The sequence below is a fragment of the Mya arenaria genome, chromosome 14, assembly GCF_026914265.1.
Source record: "Mya arenaria isolate MELC-2E11 chromosome 14, ASM2691426v1".
Taxonomy (NCBI): Eukaryota; Metazoa; Mollusca; class Bivalvia; order Myida; family Myidae; genus Mya; species Mya arenaria.
The window spans coordinates 41536136-41558591 of record NC_069135.1 but is presented as its reverse complement, the minus strand read 5'-3'; the positions used below and the strand labels follow the sequence as shown (position 1 = coordinate 41558591).

General features: G+C 38.7%; 1 protein-coding gene across 1 annotated transcript in view; it reads left to right on the top strand.

Annotated features, from left to right (window-relative positions):
- The window catches only part of LOC128218518 (uncharacterized), a 46235-nt gene extending 24040 nt beyond the window's left edge, over nucleotides 1-22195 (top strand). The window contains exons 11-31 of the mRNA XM_052926196.1: nucleotides 45-136; nucleotides 1478-1571; nucleotides 2573-2619; nucleotides 3294-3389; nucleotides 3842-3930; nucleotides 5272-5330; nucleotides 6402-6563; nucleotides 6807-6987; nucleotides 7116-7306; nucleotides 7738-7923; nucleotides 9220-9277; nucleotides 9637-9791; nucleotides 11028-11138; nucleotides 13554-13673; nucleotides 14111-14286; nucleotides 15509-15654; nucleotides 16321-16485; nucleotides 17913-18131; nucleotides 19569-19753; nucleotides 20191-20296; nucleotides 20987-22195. Coding sequence (XP_052782156.1) covers nucleotides 45-136; nucleotides 1478-1571; nucleotides 2573-2619; nucleotides 3294-3389; nucleotides 3842-3930; nucleotides 5272-5330; nucleotides 6402-6563; nucleotides 6807-6987; nucleotides 7116-7306; nucleotides 7738-7923; nucleotides 9220-9277; nucleotides 9637-9791; nucleotides 11028-11138; nucleotides 13554-13673; nucleotides 14111-14286; nucleotides 15509-15654; nucleotides 16321-16485; nucleotides 17913-18131; nucleotides 19569-19753; nucleotides 20191-20296; nucleotides 20987-21281 — 2933 coding nt within the window. The 3' untranslated portion in view covers nucleotides 21282-22195. The remainder of the gene's footprint in view (nucleotides 1-44; nucleotides 137-1477; nucleotides 1572-2572; nucleotides 2620-3293; nucleotides 3390-3841; nucleotides 3931-5271; nucleotides 5331-6401; nucleotides 6564-6806; nucleotides 6988-7115; nucleotides 7307-7737; nucleotides 7924-9219; nucleotides 9278-9636; nucleotides 9792-11027; nucleotides 11139-13553; nucleotides 13674-14110; nucleotides 14287-15508; nucleotides 15655-16320; nucleotides 16486-17912; nucleotides 18132-19568; nucleotides 19754-20190; nucleotides 20297-20986) is intronic.
- Nucleotides 22196-22456: the final 261 nt, after the last annotated feature.

Below are 22456 nucleotides of genomic sequence, written 5' to 3'. Positions count from 1 at the left end.
AGAGGACATTGGGTATCTTTATTACATTCTTACGCTGATTTCAGGGACGGGTGGAGGAGCGGTTTGTACGAGTGTAAACGTGAAGAAGGAGAATGAGGGCGACGTCGACGGCATCATTATTAGTGCAATCCCTAACGTAAGTTACGTTTAAGAGCGTTTTGAGAGCAAGAAAATGATTAAATAGTACTGAGAATACAACCTACATTTTAAGCCAATAAAATTGCAGATTATAAGGCAATCATTAAGTACTAGACTTAATCATTAAGAATTTCATCTTTCGTGGGTGTTTAAAGGTCTACCTACTGCTACTTATCCGATACACACTCCCTGTTTAAGATTTTGCGTTGCCAATGTATCAGCCAACGAGGATGTATTCTAAGTCAGTTAGATAACCTGAAGTAATATCTTATTGAACAAGAAGGGCTCGTTCGCTACTCTTACTCCACCCATTTGTATTTAGTTAGATTTTACCTCATGCCATCTATCACCTGGCTACGACAATTTAAAATAAAATCGATGAATACTTACCCTTTAAGTTTGAACTGTTCTTTGAAATTAAATAGTGTATGTAGTAACTATTCCTCGATGACTACGCAGTATCCCGTTAATTTGATTCGAAGAAAACGCGTAAGGCCGCAATGTTTGCACCATTTAATTTATTGTTCTTATGCCACGATTGATCCAGTCCTCTCATTTACGTAGATTAACAAAACATATGGCTAATCGGAACGCAATCAGAGCACCTCGGCCATTTTCTTCGAAAACAACATCGGATGTATGCTGAATAAATATTATTTCTATTAATTAATTGTAGCAGTTAAGTGTATTATTGCCTATATAAGTAAGATTCCTACCGGTATATTTCTTAGGCTTAGCTGCGAAATTGAAATGACTACGCGATCTACTTGCAGCGTAGTTAACTGTAATCGATTCCGACATTGTAAACCGCCCAAATACGGTTTATTTTTCGAAGGAACTTGCAGAGGTTCTCCAAAGTGTGCGACTTTCAGATTGGTTTGCTAAAATTAATAAAAAAATATTCATCTAAATGTGTCTATGTGACCGTCATTTAGAATGCAATAGTTGTAGCGTTTTAAAAAAAAATGGCTGTTATGTGGTGGTTTTAGTTTTACCCATATGGTCATTTTGGACTGTCTAAAAGGCAAACTGGGCAGGGCTGGTAATCAATATTGATTTTAATTGGATCTTAGAACGATGTAGCTAATCGGATCACTTGTTTTTAATAATCGACCAATAGTGTGAATGAAGTCAATAATGTATGACCATAAGATTAACTGAAGTAGAATAATGAAAACAGCTTCTGATGTTTGGCATGTAGATTGGCAATACAATGTATGCAACGTGATTTGCGTTTTCAAATGATTATGTTCAGCTGATGAAATCACTTGAGCGGTCTAGAGCCCACATGTTGCTGTATTCACTTGAAATCATATTCCTCATTGATTCTCTTTAACAGAAGGATGGGTGCGCAGTGGAATTTGATGGAAGTCATTACATTGCCAGTGGGAAGAAATGTAGAAAGCTGGAAATCTGTTACGAGCCCTTCTATGGTAAGACAATAGTTCTGATCACTCTGATGTACGTCGCAAGTTTGAAATATATCTTCATTTGAACATATGAGCGATTTCCACAACGCAACACATTATCGGTGTCGTAGTTAAAAGTGGAAAGTTGAAACTCGGGTCGTTCGAAACATCGGTTCCCTCAAGGTTTCAGCTCGGACCCCGGCGTCCTCGAGCGATCGTGGATTTACTGTATTCAGTCTTTGCCAGCTCTTTTCAATTGCAATACAAATTGAATCCAAAATCAAACTATATAATCGATAATTGCCTGTCTAAAATAAGGTAATGTAAATACTAATGTTTAATACGAATACCTTGATTCATAACATTAACTGATAAACCTAAAGGTACTAAGATATATGAACAGTTTATTGCTAGTGTAAAGTTCATTAAATGAGATCCGATTTTGACTGAGGACGTTTTGAATATGTGTCGTAAGTAAAGTAAGACAGTGTCTTTATTCAACACATATCCATTTTCTGCGTACTTATCAAGTATTTATTCCAATCCGTTTCTCACCACGATTTATTTAAGATTCTTCGGCTTGCAGTCAAATTCACATTAACGTTGCAATGTTATAAAAGTATTTAAATAAAGTGGTTTTTTTTTCTTCAAATTCGCACTACTTCAAACCGCATAACTCCATTTGTCCCATTTGATAACCCCGGCGCATTAATCTTTTTAACTTGTCATGTCAAAAAGTAGAACTGACGATACCTGATATCGGTTTGCAGAAGTAAATTATGTAGACATAAAATGGGAGAATTCATTTAAAAGAATGGGATACATTCAATTTGAGTTGCACGAAACACTAAACAAAATCAACATAATCCTACATCAGATCAATTAGTGTTTTGTTATCATTGACTGTCAGTATGTATGATTTGTTAAGACAAAACATACCAAACACCGAAAATATCTTTCTCGATTCAAGATTCGATTTGATGTTTTTAATTCAAACTGGTCAATAAAAATGTCTATATTTTCAGTCTTGATTGAGTTGGACCCACGAAAACGTAAAGAAAGTACGTTGAAGGTACGTAAATTTGTGTTGGCCTTAGAATGCCTTTAACGAAACTGCGTTATTTAGTGCAGGATGTCGTTGGACATGCGGTCGGGCGTCCGGGCGTGTGTCAGACGGATGGTTTCCGCTCGATAACTAAAGTAAAGAATGACGTATTATTTTTAAACTTGGTGTGAAGCAAACTAAATAACTGAAAACGGTTTCCGCCAATAGTAATGCAACTTGGTAAGTAGCGATGTACCTTGGAATTGCATCTGGTGTATATGGTGAAGGTCATTTCAATACATAACTTTGGTAAAAGATAGAGTTTCTGCTTGTATTTCTAAAGACAACCCAAAACATAAAATTGTCAATATTTTCTGATAGCCCAAACGGCAAAAACTGGTTTCGTCGCATTGTGACGTTTTAACATAAATTGATGAATTAGTGTAGGTGTTGATGTTTCCTGAAGAGTAATTGATATATCGCTTTATTCTTCGAAATCGCGTACATCTATGTTTACGTCATAAAACAATAGCAACGTGAAAAAACGAAATAAAAATTGTCTGAAACCAGGTGGAGCATATTAGAAAGTTTATCATATAAACAATGAACGATGTATTACATCTTCGCGTCACAGTAAAATTGAAGAAACAAATACCGGAAGTTGAAAAATCTGACCGTACTGGTATTGTTTTTCTCTTCAGATTGGCGGAGAAGTAGTTGACACAAATAAGGATGAACTATTTGATGATGATACACTGCACACGTTTTGGGTGCGATTTGAAAACGATAAACTTCAGGTATGACGTCATTTCCGTTAACATGCGCTACGCATTATCTTATATTTTTCACAAAATCGTAAACATTCAAACGTTTTAGTTTAAAGATGTGTTTATTTAACTGAATGTACAAATATTGTTTATGTGCGTGACAATAAGTAAAATTGAGAAAAAAGCCGTCGATTTTGGATTTTAACTTCTGTCAGAATAGCAATAAAAGACAATAAATTCATTTCTTTTGATAAGAATAAGTTCTTGGAATATATTGACTTTTGGTATGACATATTGCCAAAAATGGGGACAACTTGTTTGGGACGTTTCAACATGGGAACGTTTTGTTTGATACGTTTCAACATGGGGACGTTTTGTTTGATTCGTTTCAACATTGGGACGTTTTGTTTGATACGTTTCAACAATAGGACGTTTTGACCTTCTATCTGTGTAGTCACAGTTTTCACTATATGTTACCCCAGGTTGGTGCAGGTAGCGAGGTAAGCGAGCAGAATGTGATACTGAAAGGCACGACGGACCCAACGCTTGGACAAGATTTACTCAATACCAGGTACACAGAAACAGCAAACACACTAACAACGTACTCTCAATATAAAAGGGTTATTAGTACTGCGTTTTAATCCGGGAGGGAATATTCGACTCGAGTGAATTTTTGCAGATTCTGATTTCACGCGGCACATGCCGATTGAAATCAAAATCTGTAAAAATCCACGAGTGTTTGATACGACATACCGGATTAAAACGCAGTACTAATAACCCTTTTATTGTTATGCATTACTGGTTATATCACTTAAAAGCCACATGTTTTCATAGTAAATGTCATTTTAACGACGCACTTTTTGGTTTTATGACGTCATTTTTAACTATACTTGTTATGACTTGACGTGACAAGAGTGGAATACGGCCGTATTACACTGGAGTGGAATACGGACTACCGTATTTTGCGTTATTGCGTGTGGATTAATGATGGGTATACACTATATAATAAAGCAAAACACACAACGTACACACAAACAAGATACACACATCCAACGTACACACAATGAACGTTCAATCAATTAACCGACCCACTGTCAGCGTGCAGTCAATTAACCGACCCACTGTCAGCGTGCAATCAAATAACCGACTCACTGTCAGCGTGCAATCAAATAACCGACTCACTGTCAGCGTGCAATCAAATAACCGACTCACTGTCAGCGTGCAGTCAATTAACCGACCCACTGTCAGCGTGCAATCAAATAACCGACTCACTGTCAGCGTGCAGTCAAATAACCGACTCACTGTCAGCGTGCAATAAAATAACCGACAACTTACAAATAACCAATCGATGTATCACATAGTCAAGTATGTTTCCGGCGAACCGAGGGTTCGGACCCAGAATCGAGATGCTATACTGAATAAGCTAATTCACATACAACTACAGTCGAACCCCGATGGCTCGAATCCTTGTGACCGGCTAAAATACCTCGAGCCTCGGAACATTCGAGCCAAGCGGGAAAACTTACGTTCAGTGAAAATAAATCGAGCCAAGAGTGTTCGAGCCAACGGGTTCGACTGTTTTATATTCTGAAATGTTTTAAGAATCGAACACAGGACCTCAAAATTGCAAGTTATGTACTCTACCAAGGGAGTTAATTGACATACTTTCTGGCCTTGGGAACTCAATACCCTGACATACGCAATTTAGTTGTTGTGGCATGAAATTATTACAATAGCTGATAGCTTTTAGAATCTTGAAAATCATGACATTATGTGAAATTACATGACATGTGATTGTATGAAATTGTAATAACAGTTGAGGTTAACGATGTAAGTGATAACTCAAACCTAAATATAAGTAAAAATATTAACTACTAATACTGTTACCTACATGTATTTTTTTCTTTTACAGAAATGCAATTTCCATTTCCGCCGGTAAGGCGGACTCGCTTACTGCCAAGTTTCCAGTCTGTAAGTAACGAGCATTTTTTTTTTTGGTAATCCCCCCCCCCCCAAAAAAAAAAAAATTAAATAATAATAATTCCGTATTCTTGCAAAAAATGTTTCGGATACAAATCGAAAGTCGCCGAGAAGTGTCGTATCACTTTCAACTTATTCCTATGTCGCTGTAATGTGTTGTGTCCGTAAAAACTAACTCGAATGTCGCTGTGAATCATTTCTGCCAGTTAAAACTAACTCGAATGTCGCTGTGAATCATTTCTGCCAGTTAAAACTAACTCGAATGTCGCTGTGAATCATTTCTGCCAGTTAAAACTAACTCGAATGTCGCTGTGAATCATTTCTGCCAGTTAAAACTAACTCGAATATCGGTGTGAATCATTTCTGCCAGTTAAAACTAACTCGAATGTCACCCTGAATCATTCCTGCCAGTTAAAACTAACTCGAATGTCGCTGTTAATCATTTCTTCTCTTAACGGCAATCTCGAAGGTCAATAATTTCTGTCTCGAACGTCGGTGTAATTTGTTTCAACTTAAATGTCGCTGTAAAATATGTTACACAGAAAGTCACTTAAGTTGCTTAACTTAAACAAACTAAAAGAATGTGTATATGGATTGGATATATTTTGTGAGAACAGTAACAGCGAAACTAGAACATGCTTCAATTATCTCACCTAGGCATAATCGCACACTCACCAACCATGCGGCTGGTGCTTAAATTAGTTTCGCGGTAAAAAAAAGCTGGTACGTTCACAACCCTTGATCGCCGAATGGGTATTACTCGATGGCGAGTGTAAATAAGCTCCCCCCTCCCGCCCCTCACCCTTAGCTTGATATGGTGAATGGGATCGTATCCTGTGTTGTTGATTTCCCTCACCTTACCAGGTCTGTTTTTTTTTGTAAACATGACTTGACTTCCTGCTTCTCCTTCCTTTAGATTACCTTACCACCTTAGAAACGGTTTCCGGTCGTCTGAGGAAACCTTACCGCTAACCCCAAGTATCTATGCGCGCGCTATAAAACATTCAATCATAAAACCACATCATGATGCAGGTATTATCTCTCTGACACTCTTTCCTGCAGTCGACCGGATCATCCTTGAGACGGAACCAGGGCGGCCCCAGTCGCTCGCCGGCCTCCCCTTCCTGTTTGAGAGCCACGTTGTCAGGTTTGGTATCCGCACCCCGGGAGCCGCAAGTAACCTTGACAACAAGCACGTGATCGATTTGGAAAACACAAATACCAGTGTGTACTTAAACTTTTAGTTCTTATTGTTTGTTTGTAAACTTTTTATGAATATTACAACATTTGTGGTCCAGCGACATCTGGATTGGCAATGTATAATTTACGTTAATTTTTAAATAACGTTCGAAATAGTTTTGTTTACCTTTTGTGTCGCTATTTCACTTTAGGTGACAAGGCAATACTCTAGATTGCCATCATTATTGTACGTAAATGAAAACCATTCGACGCTTGATTTGTGTACAGATGAGAAATTGACGGTAACGTTCCGTGCGAACCGTACCGGAAATGAGATCAACGTTGATGAGATAGTAATCAACTTTCGGCGCGATCTGACATCTCCGGTGGAGGAAGTGACTGTGCAGTCGGTAAAAGTGCCGCACGTGGACTTTGTGGACGGCAGTGGGAAAACACACAATGAGTTCTCGTATGTGATAACATATTGTCGTTTCAGCCTTTTTCAGTGTCGTCTGCATATGTCGTCTTTTTAAAAAAAACATATTGAACCAGTCTACGCACTAACTGCCGTTCTTACAAACCACCATATGACTTTAGGGCATTCTGGATATCCGCCATCAGTAACCGCTTGTACGCTGGGGCCGGAAACGAGGTCGGGAAGAATGCGATGATTGATTTATACTCGATACCGCAAGGGACGACTGCCTTCCGGCCGAATGACGTCATTGTCCGTTCCATGGACGGTGATGCGTCAAATCCCAAGCATGCGCAGTGGATATTAGATCTCAGTATGTATCCATATTATGTGTGATTTTAAAGCTGCACTCTCACCGATTGACAGTTCTGTTTTATTTGTCTAAGAATCAGCTGATTTTGTCATCAGTGCCTTCAAATAAGTCATATAATTTTATTAAGATAACTCCCAATAGAACAAATCTCAATTGTTTAAAAACTGCCGAAAAACTAACGCGTTTAGCCATAAAACTGCGATCTAATATTTTGTCAGCAGTCTTATATCACTGGATCCAGGCATTCAAGGAAAAATTGGCTCATTCTAAAGCAAAAAAAAACAACACAAAATAAAACTGTCAAAACTGTCAATCTGTGAGACTGCAGCTTTAAACTGTATATATTTTTAAATACATTGTTTGCAACTTATTACTTCAATATCATCCTTTTAATATTAGCATAAATGTATATCAGTTCCCTTCTTTTCCAGTGCAATGGGGGACGCCTCGTAAGACGTCATTGGCAGGACGATCCTTACCGACGGCGCGTGACGTCAGTCTGGCGGTCCACACGAACATCGGTGCTAGCACCACGTGGAGTGACACGCTCACTATGGCCGTCATGCAGATGGGACAGTTCGTGGACCACGACCTCATCGCTACCCCCGTGGAAACAGGTACGTCCACAAACTTTCCTCTGTTGCTAAGCGCGGTGATCAAAGCTTTAACGTAGGATGATTTTCGCCTGATTTTCAGACAAACTTCGACTATTGGGTTTCCCGACTGCACAACTACCATTGATAACTAGATATATTGGTTCTTACATGGAATGAGCTGAAAAACGTCCTCAAGTCAAACGTTGCTTGATAAGGCACATATCTCGTTATGATGTTATCAGTACATTCGAAGTTTTTTGGTCAAAATTTCACAGGGTTGATCGGAACCGCTACATAGCGGAACCGGTCAAAGTCATTCGGAGCACCTCGGTCATTTCCTATCGAAAACAACCTCGGATGTATATGGACGGTTTACAATTAAATGTCAGATCTTTACATTTAACTACTCCGCAAGTAGATCAGTGTGTCATTTTTCAATTAAGCAGTTAAACTTTATTCTTAATCTTAATTATCTAAGCAACATTACACTTTAAGGCTTCCGATTTAAACTAAGTGATATAACATACACGATGAAACACTACAATTCATGAATATAAGTATTTAAAAATGAACGAACAACATTTACTGATGCATACAACCGAGGTTGTTTTCGATGAAAAATGGCAGACGTGTTCCGAATGGGTCGTCGTATGGTGGAGATGGCCGAGGTGTTCCGAATGGGTCAAAGCATTTCGTCATTGGTCAAAAATTTGTTTACCTGATTTAGTTAAGACATTTTTTTTTTGTTCTTATACACATATGGAAATGGACGTTGTATTTGTCAGACGCAAAAACGAGATGGTTATTTAGCATCATTGCGGAAAAGATGTACATTTGTTACTAAAACACAACGACGACGACCGCTGTGTGTGGCGTGCTGGATCTGTTTTAAAGCTGCACTCTCACAGATTGACAGTTTTGACATCTTCTGAATAAAATCCGTAGAATCAGCTTATTCTGGCATCAATGCCTTCAATTCAGTCCTGCAAGACAACCCACAATAGAACTAATAACATTTTTTTTCCAAAAACTGCCGAAAAATTGCGATCTGCTCTTTCGACAGCAGTCCTATATAACTGGTTTGCACACACTTACGCACAAATGGCTCATTCCAAGACAAAAAAAAAGATAACGGTCAATCTGTGAGAGCAGCTTTAACGCAATTTTTTACAATTTTGTATGATGCTCTATTTAGACTTTGACGAAATAACGTTTTCAATGTCATTCCATGCATGGTACAATCATATCCTCTTTATATGGGGATTTATATACTCCAGTACAAGACAAAAGACTCTATTGAATATACGTTTTCTTCAGGGTCCGGCCACATCAATTGCCACTGTGTAAATGGTTCCTACATTGAAACAGAAGAAATGTGAGTGTACTAGGCTAGGTTTAAAAACGGTTGGTGGTGTCGTTCATCAAATGTCCTTATTTTGTGTACAGTAAACAAACTATATGAAAAGAAATGGTCAGGCCACAATGTCTAACAAGATTCGATCAACTTTCGAAAATTCCTGATTTATATTAAGATCGTATCGAGTTAGTTTCTTTTTAAAAATCAGTTCCGTTGTCTATAATGAGAAACATGGAGACTGCTTGATGAGAGGCGGACCTTTTATACCACTAAACACGTTGGTTAATTTATTGTTCAGTATGTAAAAATGTTACAAACATGAGAAGTGTTGAGTTGATCATATTAAAGTTGTTTTTTTTGTCTGGCTCCCGGCACAGAGAGAGCCGCTTCTGTTTCAATATCAACATCACGGAGAAGACTGATCCGAGCGGAAGCCAGGGGGAGTTCTCCTCAGAGAAGTTTGATTGTTTTGCGTTCGTCCGTTCGTCCGCAACCCTCGAGTGCAACGCCGACAACCAGCTACGCGACCTTCGTAAGAACCCTTTGTTTTATTTAGAGTAATACAGTCGAAACTCGTTATATCGAACACTGTTATTTCGATGTACTGGTAATGCCAAACTTTTTTCGATTATTTAGTGTTAAGTTAGGCATGTTAAGTATTTCGGCTAAATCGAATGTTCGTTATCTCGAAGTATTTCTCGAGGTCCCTACGACTCCGACATAGCGAGTTTTGACTGAATAGAACAATGTTGATGCGCCGTGGTGCTAAGGAGTGATTATAGGCCCGACAGGCCGTTCATAGCCCGAGGGGATAACGATAAAATAAGAAATGTCGGTATCACAATAATAACCCTAATCATTCAACCGCCTTTATAAATAACAAATATAACTAGCCCATGTAGGAACAGAAGAAGAAACCTCCATTTCTGGACTCAATGTCACGAAATTTTCACTTTTAAAAGTAATTTCTGATACTCATCACATTTCCCGCATGGTTCTGTTCGATATGATTTGTTTTACCCTTTAAAAGCTGCACCTGCACAGATATAACGTCTTTACAACTTTTTTATATTTTTTGTCTCGAAAGGAGCAAATTTTTGCCAAAATATCTGCAAACCGGTGATAAAGGATTGCTGACAAAAGATTGAATTGCAGATTTTCATATTTTCGTTCGAAAATTAATGTTTTAAATGCATAACACATCATTTTTTGAAATTAAATATAAAAGTCAGCGATCTAATTTTTTGTCAGGAGTCTTATTTAACTGGTGTTCATGCATTCCCTCAAAAATGGCTCGTTACAAGACAAAAAATAAAAATTGTCAAAACGTTCAATCTGTGAGAGTGTAGCTTTAAAAGATTTTGTTTATGTTCGCAAACACCCTTGTTTCATATTTTTAAGAAAAGTTATTGTAAAAAAATTGACCCAAGAACATGTACAATTTTGGTTGTGTTTTTTATAACAAATATACAATATTGGCCACAGGTTTTTATCATCATTGCTCTTTAATAAGAGAGTGCACTTTTGAAAATTGGAATACAAAAGATTTTGAATCATGCTATGTTGTTATTGCGATGAAATGAGTTGATATTGAGTTTGATATTTTTTGTGATATTTCGGCCTGAACTCAAATGGGTGTATCCCCCCGTCAATACATAAATGAACTACTCAATTGATAAATAATTCGAAGATACATCAAAACAATTTAAAGGCAGAATGCATTAAGACATTAACTATATACATGTATAAATGTAAAGTCCATTTCCAGGTAATCGCGAGCAGCTGAACGAGCTGACGGCGTACGTGGACGGCTCTAACATTTACGGCTCTGAGCAGACGGCGGCAAAGGAACTCCGGAAGCATGACGAACATTTACGAGGTACGTAAGCGCAGTCTCCTCGTGAGAATTGTGTGCAGTCGCAGTTTTCTCGTGTATATTGCGTAAAAGCGCAGTTTCCTCGTGGATATTACGTTAAAGCGCAGTTCCCTCGTGTATATTGCATAAAAGCGCAGTTTCCTCGTGGTTATTACGTTAAAGCGCAGTTATCTCGTGTACATTGCGTAAAAGCGCAGTTTTCTCGTATATATTGTGTATAAGCGTAGTTTCCTCGTAGATATTGTGTGCAAGCACAGTCTCCACGTGTATATTGTGTTCAAGCGCAGTTTCCTCGTGTATATTGTGTGCAGGCGCAGTTTTCTCATGTATATTGTGTATAAGTGCAGTTCCCTCGTCTTTATTGTGTGCAAGGGCAGTTTCCTCGTCTATATTGTGTGCAAGCGCAGTTTCCACGTGTATATTGTGTTCAAGCGCAGTTTCCTTATGTATACTGAGTGGAAGCACAGTTCCCTCGTGTATATTGTGTGCAAGCACAGTTCCCTCTTGTATATTGTGTTCAAGCGCAGTTTCCTTATGTATACTGAGTGGAAGCACAGTTCCCTCGTGTATATTGTGTGCAAGCACAGTTCCCTCTTGTATATTGTGTTCAAGCGCAGTTTCCTCGTGTATATTGTGTACAAGCGCAGTTTCCTCGTGTATATTGTGTGCAAGCACAGTTCCCTCGTGTATATTGTGTGCAAGCGCAGTTTCATCGTGTATATTATGTGCAAGCGCAGTTTCCTCGTGTATATTGTGTACAATCTCAGATCCCTCGTGTATATTGTGTGCAAGCGCAGTTTCATCGTGTATATTATGTGCAAGCGCAGTTTCCTCGTGTATATTGTGTGCAAGCGCAGTTTCCACGTGTATATTATGTGCAAGCGTAAGTTCCTCATGTATTGTGTGCAAGCGCAGTTTCCTCGTGTATATTGTGTGCAAACGCAGTTTCCTCGTGTATATTGTCTGCAAGCCCAATTCCCTCTCCTATATTATGTGCAAGCGCAGGTTCCTCGTGTATATTGTCTGCAAGCAGTTTCTTTGTGTATAATATTTGCAAGCGCAGTATTCTCGTGTATTTAATGTTCTCATGCAGTTTCTTTGTGTATATTATGCGCATGCCCTTGTGATTATAATGCGAACACGCAGTTTCGTCATGCATTTTATGCGCATGTGCAGAGCCATTGTGTACATTCAATGAATATATTGTTTCCTCGTGTATATTATGCCTATGCACAGACTCCTTGTGTTTATTATGTGCATACGAAGTTTCCTCGTGAATAGTATGCGCATGCGCAGATCCATTGTGTATATCACATGAATACATAGTTTCCTAGTGTATATTTTATGCATATTACGCAGTTTCCTCGTGTATAGTATGTGTACATTCGCACTGTCATTGTGTTTATTGTGAGTATTCTCAATGCTCCTCTCAAAGTTTTATGTGCAAGCGCAGTTATTTTATGTTTCTTTATGTGAATGCGCATGTCATTCGTGTGTATATAATGCGTATTCTCAATGCTCCTCATTAAGTGTTATGTGCCAGCGCAGTTCTTTTATGTTTCTTTATGCGCATGCGCATGTCATTCGTGTGTATATTATGCGCATGCGCAGGTTAGTCGAGTGTATATTAGGAGTATGCGCTCTTCACTTGTAATGTATCGCAGATATGCAAGTTTTAAATCATATGTATGATAATTTGCATCCAAGAGTGTCTTATCTAATAAGTGCCATTTAATTAATTGGCGAACAAAACGAAATTTCGCAGATTTTGAGAGTGTTCGTACCAAATTGAAAATGTTACTTGCTCGATCAGATAAACTTTGTAAAACTGACCAGTTTAGATCAGAAAATTAATGTAAATTTGAAAGTGCGATCTCAGCAAACATGCGTTGATTTATAAAATTACATTATGTGATTCCGTTCCGAATACAATATACATGTATGTCCTGAGGGCACAAGCAAAGCCGGTAACGAGGCCTACCGGTAACCCACCGGCAATGCAGCGCGGCCGTGGCTCTTAAGTTTAGATTGTTTTTCTTGCATACCTTAATGTACTAGTATACATTTTCCGTGGGCTAGTGGTTCCACACTTGACTGTCAATCCAGGGCCGCAGGTTAGATTCCCAGCTTCATCACCGATTAAATACTAATCGAATTCCGGGAGGGAAGTTAATTGGGGGTCCCTAGTGACAATGCTATACACTGGTTTACGTTTAAGAACAAGCCCAGCTCTAACCACGGTTACAATCTGTCTGTGCACTATGCTCCCAAAACCTAAAAATGACTAACTATCTTATCGGAGCACTCGCCGAATGGACCTTGGCCGAGTCCGAGCTTACACAACACCACCGGTACCCTTAGTGAATGTCCTTACCAAACACAAAACGATAATATTGTTTACGAGTATCTTTCCTACAGGTTTTCTAGCGACAAGTGTTGGCCCAATCCACTCGGAGTTGCCGTTCTCGACCGTGGCCGGGGAGGGGGAGGCGAGCTGTAACAATGGAGGAAACGACAGCTTCCCCTGCCACCTAGCGGGTAACGGTTTTTCTTAAAAATCCTTCACGCCACTACGTTTATTTTATACGTATATGACAGGGGCGGTCCCAGTGTTTGATGTTAGAGGGGGCGTAATTCAGGGGGACGTAGCCTTTTAACTTGCGCTCCTCCCTCAGAACCAAAGAACATTTTAACAGTTTCTAGTCCCCATTTTGGGCGTATTTCTTTACTCTTTTCTCCTATATTGAAATAAAAAGTAAACTTGGGCGATGTTAGTTGGGGGGGGGGGCGGGTGCCCAAAACAAACGGGTGCTCAAACAAAACGGAAATCATGACAAATCCTCATAAGAGTCTGTTGCAACTCATTATTGGTATACATTTATGCAGGTACTTAGACTGTCTTAAAAAACTCTGTTAGTTTACGGATATAGTGATTGATAACAGGCTCGTGTAATGTCACGTTTCCATGACAACAGGTGACTTTCGGGTGAACGAGCAGCCCAGTTTAGCGAGTATGCACACCCTCTGGGTGCGCGAACACAACCGGGTCGCCCAGGAGCTCGTGGATAACTGCGGATACGAAGATGACACGGAGGCGGCCAGTAACGAGCTCTACCACGCAGCAAGGCGCATCGTTATCGCCGAGTACCAGGTACATTTGATTGGTTATAACGAAAAAGAAGAGCCAGGTATCAAATTATGTAACGTATTACTATGTGTAACTGGTGGGGTCCAAACACTCGACCCCTTTTTCTGTAGATGAATTTTGTACACAACCATGAAATACACCAGTATATAATACAGTCAAAACTCGCCCTGTCGAAGTCGCCGGGATCTCGCGAAAAAAAATCGAGATAACAAATATTCTTTATTACCGAACTTAAACATATCTAACTAAACCCCAAAATATTCGGAAAAAAATCGACATACTGTGAAATCATGTATATTCGTTGGCATGCAATTTCGTGGTTTGCCAAAAAAATACAATTTCGTGGGTACTTGAATTCGTGGTTTTTCATTTTTGAAAAAAAAATCGAATATGCGATCGTCCTAGATCGTCTGCATAATCTCCATGCGCTGGCCCGTGAGACAGATATTTATAAACGCTGTATACTGCGTTTTCTGTCACGAATAAACTAGTATGTACATAACATGGCAGTTGAAAAAGTGAATAAAGGGTCTATATTTCGTGGGATCTTAAATTCGTGGATCATCCTACCCACGAAAACCACGAACATTAATGCCCCACGAACATTAATGATTCCACAGTGAGATAGGGACTAGATTCCGGAATTGGCGGACATTAACAATTAACCAAAAAGGCTAGTTCAATGGAGAGACAATTTAGGATACCCCATACCTTGTTTAAGAACATTTCACTAGATGAGGACGAAATTGTTTAAAAGTAATACAATTTTGACATGTAGGACGGACAAGTGCTTTATGTGTAGATAAAATGCTTCAGCCGATACAATGAGGGATGAAATATGTTCGTTGTTGTTGTTGTTGTTGTTGTTGTTGTTGTTGAGTTTGTAAAGGTCTGCCCTATAATGGCTGCATTACGATTTGACCCCGTCACATCCCTCCTTGCGATTTAAACAAAGGGGGGATTTTTGCCCCCACGGTGACTGGTTAATGGGATATTCGACAAACGATAACTTTGTATTTAAATACCGCGAGACTTGCAATGAATGGCATCTTGAGTGGTCCAACAGCTCTGGCTGTTCGTTATGGTTTCATTTCTCTGGTCTTACTAGATGTAATTTAAAGATTTGATGTACATGTTTCTTAAAAACCATTAATTTGCAAGAATGCTTTATAAACATGTTCACCATAATCTCGTGTTGCATGCAGTCACGTGACTCTATTTTTAGAATATCGTGTACGACGGATACCTCCGCTCTTTCACGGACGCGGGCATATTCGAGAAGTTTAACCTAAACTCTTGTAGTGATGGGTCTTGTTCCTACGACGATTCCATCAACCCGTCCATCACCAACGAGTGGGGAATAGCTAACAGGTCTGAAAATACCAGGGTGTAATAGCCTCCCCCCACACACACACATACATGCACACACACACACACACACATGCACACGCGCACACGCACGCACGCACGCGCGCACACACACACACACACGCGCGCAAACGCGCACACACGCGCGCACACACACGCGCACAAGCGCAAACGCGCGCGCACACACACACACACACACACACACGCACACACACACACACACACACACGCGCGCGCACACGCACAAACGCACAAACGCACACGCGCGCACACACACACACATATTTTGACAGATCTGATATCTACCGATACTGTATGGGAATTGCGAATTAAAGTTGTATCGGACATGCATACAAAGGGCCCCATATTCTGGTTTCAAGTAACTAGGAAATCGGACAAGTGTGTTTCCTCTGAGTAGACCGGTTTCCTCCACAACACAAGACCACACTCTCTCGTAACATCGTGCAAGTGAGAGTGACTAATGTAATGCTGTAATAACTTATTTCACTATCGTTATTCAATAAATGATAACACTCTTGCGTAAAATCGTGGCTACGAGAGTGATAAATATAATGTTGTAATAACTTGTTTCACAATCGCTCTAAATTAATAAATTTAAATTTAGTTAAACTACATGTAAGTTTTTTTCAACGTATATATCCATACCAGAATGGGTCATACGTGGATCAACAACCACTTGGTCGGGGAAGGGAAGGAGAATCCTGCTGGCTTCGAGCTGAAGGATAACTTCTTCAGGCCTACACTGCTCCATACTAGTGGGTCGGACGTCTTCATAAAGAACCTGTACACCTCTAGATGTCCCAACACCGACAAGTACGGGCATACTTCATTTGGTTTATACGTGTATATTTTAAGTAACACTCTTCTTCAAAATAAATACACACACATTTATAGCAATCGTTAATTTTGTCTGATAAACCTTTAACAACTCACTAAATAATGCATTTATGGAAAATATTAATTACTGATAACAAGAGTGTAACCGTGTATCTAATGGCAGAAGACGCAAAACTATTAAATGATTGGTGGATGTTAACATATTTACTGTGGTCTACAGTACTAGAGTCTCATAAGCTAGAAATTCTTTCAAAGTAAACACGGTATCGACTGTTAAACCTGCACCCCCATTGATTGCCCTTTATGCCACCCTTTATCATTTTATTTTTGTCCTCGAGTGAGCCAATTTTTACGTAAATGTCTTGAAACCAGTGATACAAGACTGCTGACAAAGATCAGATTGCATTTTTCATGTTTATGTTCGAAAGTTGATGTTTATGGCTAAGAGCGTTATAAACGGCTGCCATCTTGGCTTTTGTCTTGGGTCTCATGGTAACCTGCATGATGTTAACTGTCCACCCTCCCTAAAATTAACTTTAGACATCCCCGGACACAAATATTTCTATACAAGAAACGCTCTGGACAAAAAATACACACAAATACCTCAAGGGACTGTACTATTACCAACTCTTTAAAAAAATAAATTGTTCGGCAGTTTTCCAAACAATTGCGATTTGTTCTGATGTGAGTTATCTTATATGACTTAATTGAAGACGCTTATACCCAAATCAGCGCACTCTGACAAAAACTAAAAAAAAATGTCAAAACTATCAATATGTGAGAGTGCAGTTTTAAGAGAACTGAAAAGCTGTTATGAATCTCAGGTCAATTTCCTGGAAAGAAACCAGGACTGGGTCTTATTTGAAAGGCCAAGGCGTGCCCCTGGTGAGGGTCGAGCCAACAATACCTGTGACGAAACGCGGACACACATACCTCTAGAACGCTATCATCTGTTTTTAATTTAATTGACCAATCGCCAGTTGCCACAAAAATCAGTTGATTAATAATAAGATTATATTTTGTAAATTAACAATAATGCATCATTACAATGTCAAAATTTAATGAAGTTGAAATAATAACGCATGGTTACCTATTCCAATGGAGACTCAAAAAATGCTTCGGTGACTGGCTAATGTTGGCCGTATACATTCGATGTATGTTCAGGGTGACTCATCACAATATGGGTGGTATTCAATATTCAACTTAGGTCAACCTAATGTTCATGCATCATTGACTTCATTCATTCTATTGGTCAATTATTATTCAGCAGTAATCCGATTAGCTACATCGTTCTTAGATCCAATACTGAAGACCACCCCTGGAAACTGTCTGTAAAAGATTAAGCTAATGTAAAATTACATTTACAACTTTTCTAGACGTCCTTTCTTATTGTTTTCACATAGCATCATAGAGACTAGCGTCACGGAGAATCTCTTCCGGATGGGCACGAAGATAGCCTTAGACCTGGCGGCCCTGAACATCCAGCGCGGGCGTGACCACGGCGTCTCATATTGTGCCACGCGGAAGGCGTTAGGACTCAAAGTGCCGGCGACCTTCCAGGAAGCGGAGAACATGGAGCTGTTCTCAACGGAAACTATCGCCCTGCTGAAAGATTGTTACGAGTAAGTCAAACAATATTTTACTTTATACAGACTCGAAAGCTGCTGATTCAAGGAAAAAGTAAGTCAAATGATTATAATTTAGACCGACTGTTATTCAAACGGGTAGGATAAGAGTAAACTTAACACTTAAGACTCTCACAGATTGAGCGTTTTGACAACTTTTTTATTTTTTGTCTTGAAACGATCCAATTTTTGCGAAAACCCATGGAAACCAGGCATACAACACTGCTGACAAAATATTAGATCGCAGATTTTAATATTCAAGTTCAAATATAGATGTTTATGCATTTTTCTTAAAACCTTTAGCCATAAAACATTTTTTTCGAACGGAAATATAAAATTCTGCGCTCTGATTTTTGTCAGCAATATTTCATCGTTGGTTTCCAGTTATTTACGCAAACAATTTCTCTTTTCAAGACAAAAAATAAAAAGTTGTGAAAACGTTTAATCTGTGAGAGTGCAGCTTTAATAGTTAACCGGCTGAAACTTAAGAATGAATGTTACGAGTTAGCCAGACTATATATTGAAACAAAGTTAATACACTTAAGCTTAAAGCTGCAGTCCCACAGTCCGGCAGTTTTGACATTATGTGCTTCATTATGTTTACAGTTTACAGTTTACATAATACATTAGATAATATGTCCGTGAGTATACACATTGTAAAAGGTACATTGTTGTACAAATAAGTCATAGGTAGTAAGACATGATGTATTTATAGCAATATATATATATTTTTTGAGATCTTTATGCAAATTAAAGTTTCAAGACTGGCGCAGCTAGGCGAAGGTTTAATTTCCATAAAGACAAACATATTCTGTTACAAGGTAAACGTGAACTGCCAGTAAATTGGCAATTCAACCAATGAGAACCGCACGTGAAACGTCGATCAATATAAAAGTTAAAGATGCACTCTTACTACCAAATAAGATTTACCGCAATGAATAATATTGTTTTAATATTTTAAAAAGGATGAATAAATGCCGAAAACAATTGTTCTTATGAAGGGTACCGAGTTTAATTTGAAAGAAATGAGCATAAAACATGGTATTTCTACCTTATGAGACTATAGTAGATCACAATAAATATTTTAGCATTCACAAATCATTTAATATTTTTGCGCTTTCTGCTATTAATTACACGGTTACAATCTTGTTCTCAGTAATTAATTTATTCCATAAATACATGATTTAATAAATAGTTAAGGTTTATCAGTAAAAAATGTGTTTGTTATAAATGAGTATGTCTTGATTTTGAATAAGAGTGTCACTTAAAAATTCGATTATTTTCAAAAATACTGCCATCGTATTGGTTAAAACAATGATTTCAAGCATTGTATAATTACGGAATGTAGTTACATTTACTCATATGGATTGCTACGGGAACACGTTCTGATTCGTAAGCTCTCTTTAATAACTCAGTATCCGTTTATTTCCGCAGCCGCATTTGCGACATCGACCTGTTTACGGCAATAGTGGCGGAGCTTCCGTTGCAGAATAGGACGGACCAAACTTCAGACTCCCCGATCCCGGAAACGCTCAACCACATCCAGGGGGACATGTTCCAGAAACTGAAGCTCGGAGATAGGTTCTGGTTTGAGTTTCCTCGAGCTGGCTTTAATGAAGGTATTCATTTCGTTTATGCCCGGTCAATCTGTCGGACCTTCCGTCCATCATAAAATCTGGTGTCGTGCGTATCTCAATAAGTATAAAAGCCATAGTGGAACACCGTTAGCTCGAACTCGCTTGGCTCGAAGTCCTTGTTGGCTCGAACTGGATGTAAAGAATCAATTTCTTTATACTGAATGTAAGCATTCCCGCTTCGCTCGAATTCTCCGAGACTCGAGGTATTTTTGCCGGTCCCTGGGAGTTCGAGCCAACCGTATAAGACTGTATATCATTGTTGTATATTGAAGATCGTCGCAAGCTCACAATTTCAGAAGGCATTGTGAATAAAGTAAACTGTATTTATCACAGGACAAATTAAAGGTTCTAATAAGTATATTGTGTAATACCGATTCGCGTCGTTATGTTTTTCTTTGACAAATATATCTTTGTTTCAGCTCAAAAGGAGGCGCTTAGGAAGATAACTCTGTCAACGATTATCTGTGAAAATGTGCTTAAATCGGGTAGCGACGAGATTCAGCCGAACGCCTTTCACGTTGCGGGGTACGGTCAACGTAAAGTCACAGCAATTCCTTTATTTTGTTTTACTTAAGAAAAATGATTAAGCGAGCGCATCTTTACATTTCGTTTGTAAAATAGAATGGTGTAAACCCTTAACCTTTTAAATTTCCCTTATATAGTTTAACCATTTTAACCCTGTTTGCTCGAACTCGGTTAGCTCGAATTCTTCGTTGGCTCGAACAAGATGTAAAGGACCGATTTATTTATATAAACAATCCAGCTTGGTTCGAATTTTTCGAGGTTCGATGCATTTTTGCCGGTCCCAGGGAGTTCGAGCCAGCGGAGTTCGACTGTAATACTAATTTATAATACAGATGATTGTTCGGAATTGTTTTGCGATATAACGTTTCAAACAAGCATCAGTTTATTGACCATAATGTTTGAGGAAGAAGAGAGTTTTAAGTGTCTTCTTGAAGGAGTTCAACGTGTATAATACATATCTAACATGTGTGTCCGTTCCGAGGGCAAGCTGCGTAGCAAGTAACTCGGCAAACCTCGTTACCTGCTTCGAAGCGTGCCCGTGGGTTGGATTTTTTTTTATCCGGAACGGGAACACATGACATAAATTATTAATCTGAAACCCAATGTACCGCTTTTCTTTGCTAAATCATGTTACACTGCTTTGTGACAAAACAACATAATCATATTTGAAACACACAACATTTTTTTCAGGGAAGGAAATGAGAAAGTAAGTTGCAATGCGATACCCAAACTCGACATCACCCTCTTCCAGAGGGACTCGTTTGAACTCCGGGATGAAGGAACCGAAGGCGCCGCCCAAAGGGACTACAATATTCCGCCGGCAAATGATGGCACATCGGGAGAGGCTGACCGCATACTTCCGAACGAGCCGGAAGGGAACACAGTGGATGACGCGGCGGAAGAGCGGGAGATTGAGGATGAAATAGATCACCTAATAGATATGTTTGCGCGCCTCGATGAAAAGGAACCACATGAAGAGAACTAGAGAAATCTGCAATTTACACGTGCTTAATGTTTTACTTATTCAAAATTACTATCGCTCATTAGTATACACGTATAAACCCATAAACAATTCTTTTCTGAGTTTAAGGTCCACTGTATTTTACTGAAATGTTTCAATTACATTGTGTTGCTCAAATGTTTGTCCTTCAATGTTCTGCTTTTTTGTTTTGTTGTTTACGTATTGACAGTTGAGTTATTGTCAAAGCCTTGATGTCGTCGGCATCAGCGGCTTCACCATCGTAGTGCAAAAACATTAACCTAGGCCATAACTTAAAAACCTTTTTTAATATTTTTCAATTAAACTTGGTACACATGTTGAAAGAGACAATATGCACATGAATAACAATATTCAAGACTAAGTTTTTGATAACTGTAATAATATATAATTATATAATATTTCCATTTTCGACTGAATTATAACAGACGAGCATTGACATTCGCTCCATGGATCTCTTGTTCTACATTCCGCTCCTGCTATACTAGCTATACAATATAATATTTCCATTTTCGACTGAATTATAACAGACGAGCATTGACATTCGCTTCATGGATCTCTTGTTCTACATTCCACTCCTGCTATACTAGCTATACAATATAATATTTCCATTTTCGACTGAATTATAACAGACGAGCATTGACATTCGCTTCATGGATCTCTTGTTCTACATTCCGCTCCTGCTATACTAACTATACAAGTACAAAAACATTTTTGCCATTGAATAAAACGAAAGTAATTTACTATTACAACACTACAACACCAATTGACTTATAACTGACTAACTGACGTCGGTCCAATATTGGTATGCTAGCTTGGGTGTAGTTTAATGTTTTAGTTATGATTGTTAAGTGTTAAATCATATTTATATTGAATTTGCTTATAATAAACACTGTCACTGGGTTGCGTTTCAATACTTTGAAAAACCAATACTCACACGTTCATCCTAAAATCTGGTTTGATTAAAAACCCTACACCCACAGACACTTGAACGTATGATGCAGAACCCAACAGCTCTCCATTATAGTTTGATTTTACCCAGCAGAGGCCACTGGCAACTATTTAACCTTAAGAAGGATATCGTGGTTTATAGCGAATAGTTGTAGATTAAAACACCTTTTTAAAATATTCATTTTGGTAATCGAATATTCAATCAAAAATTC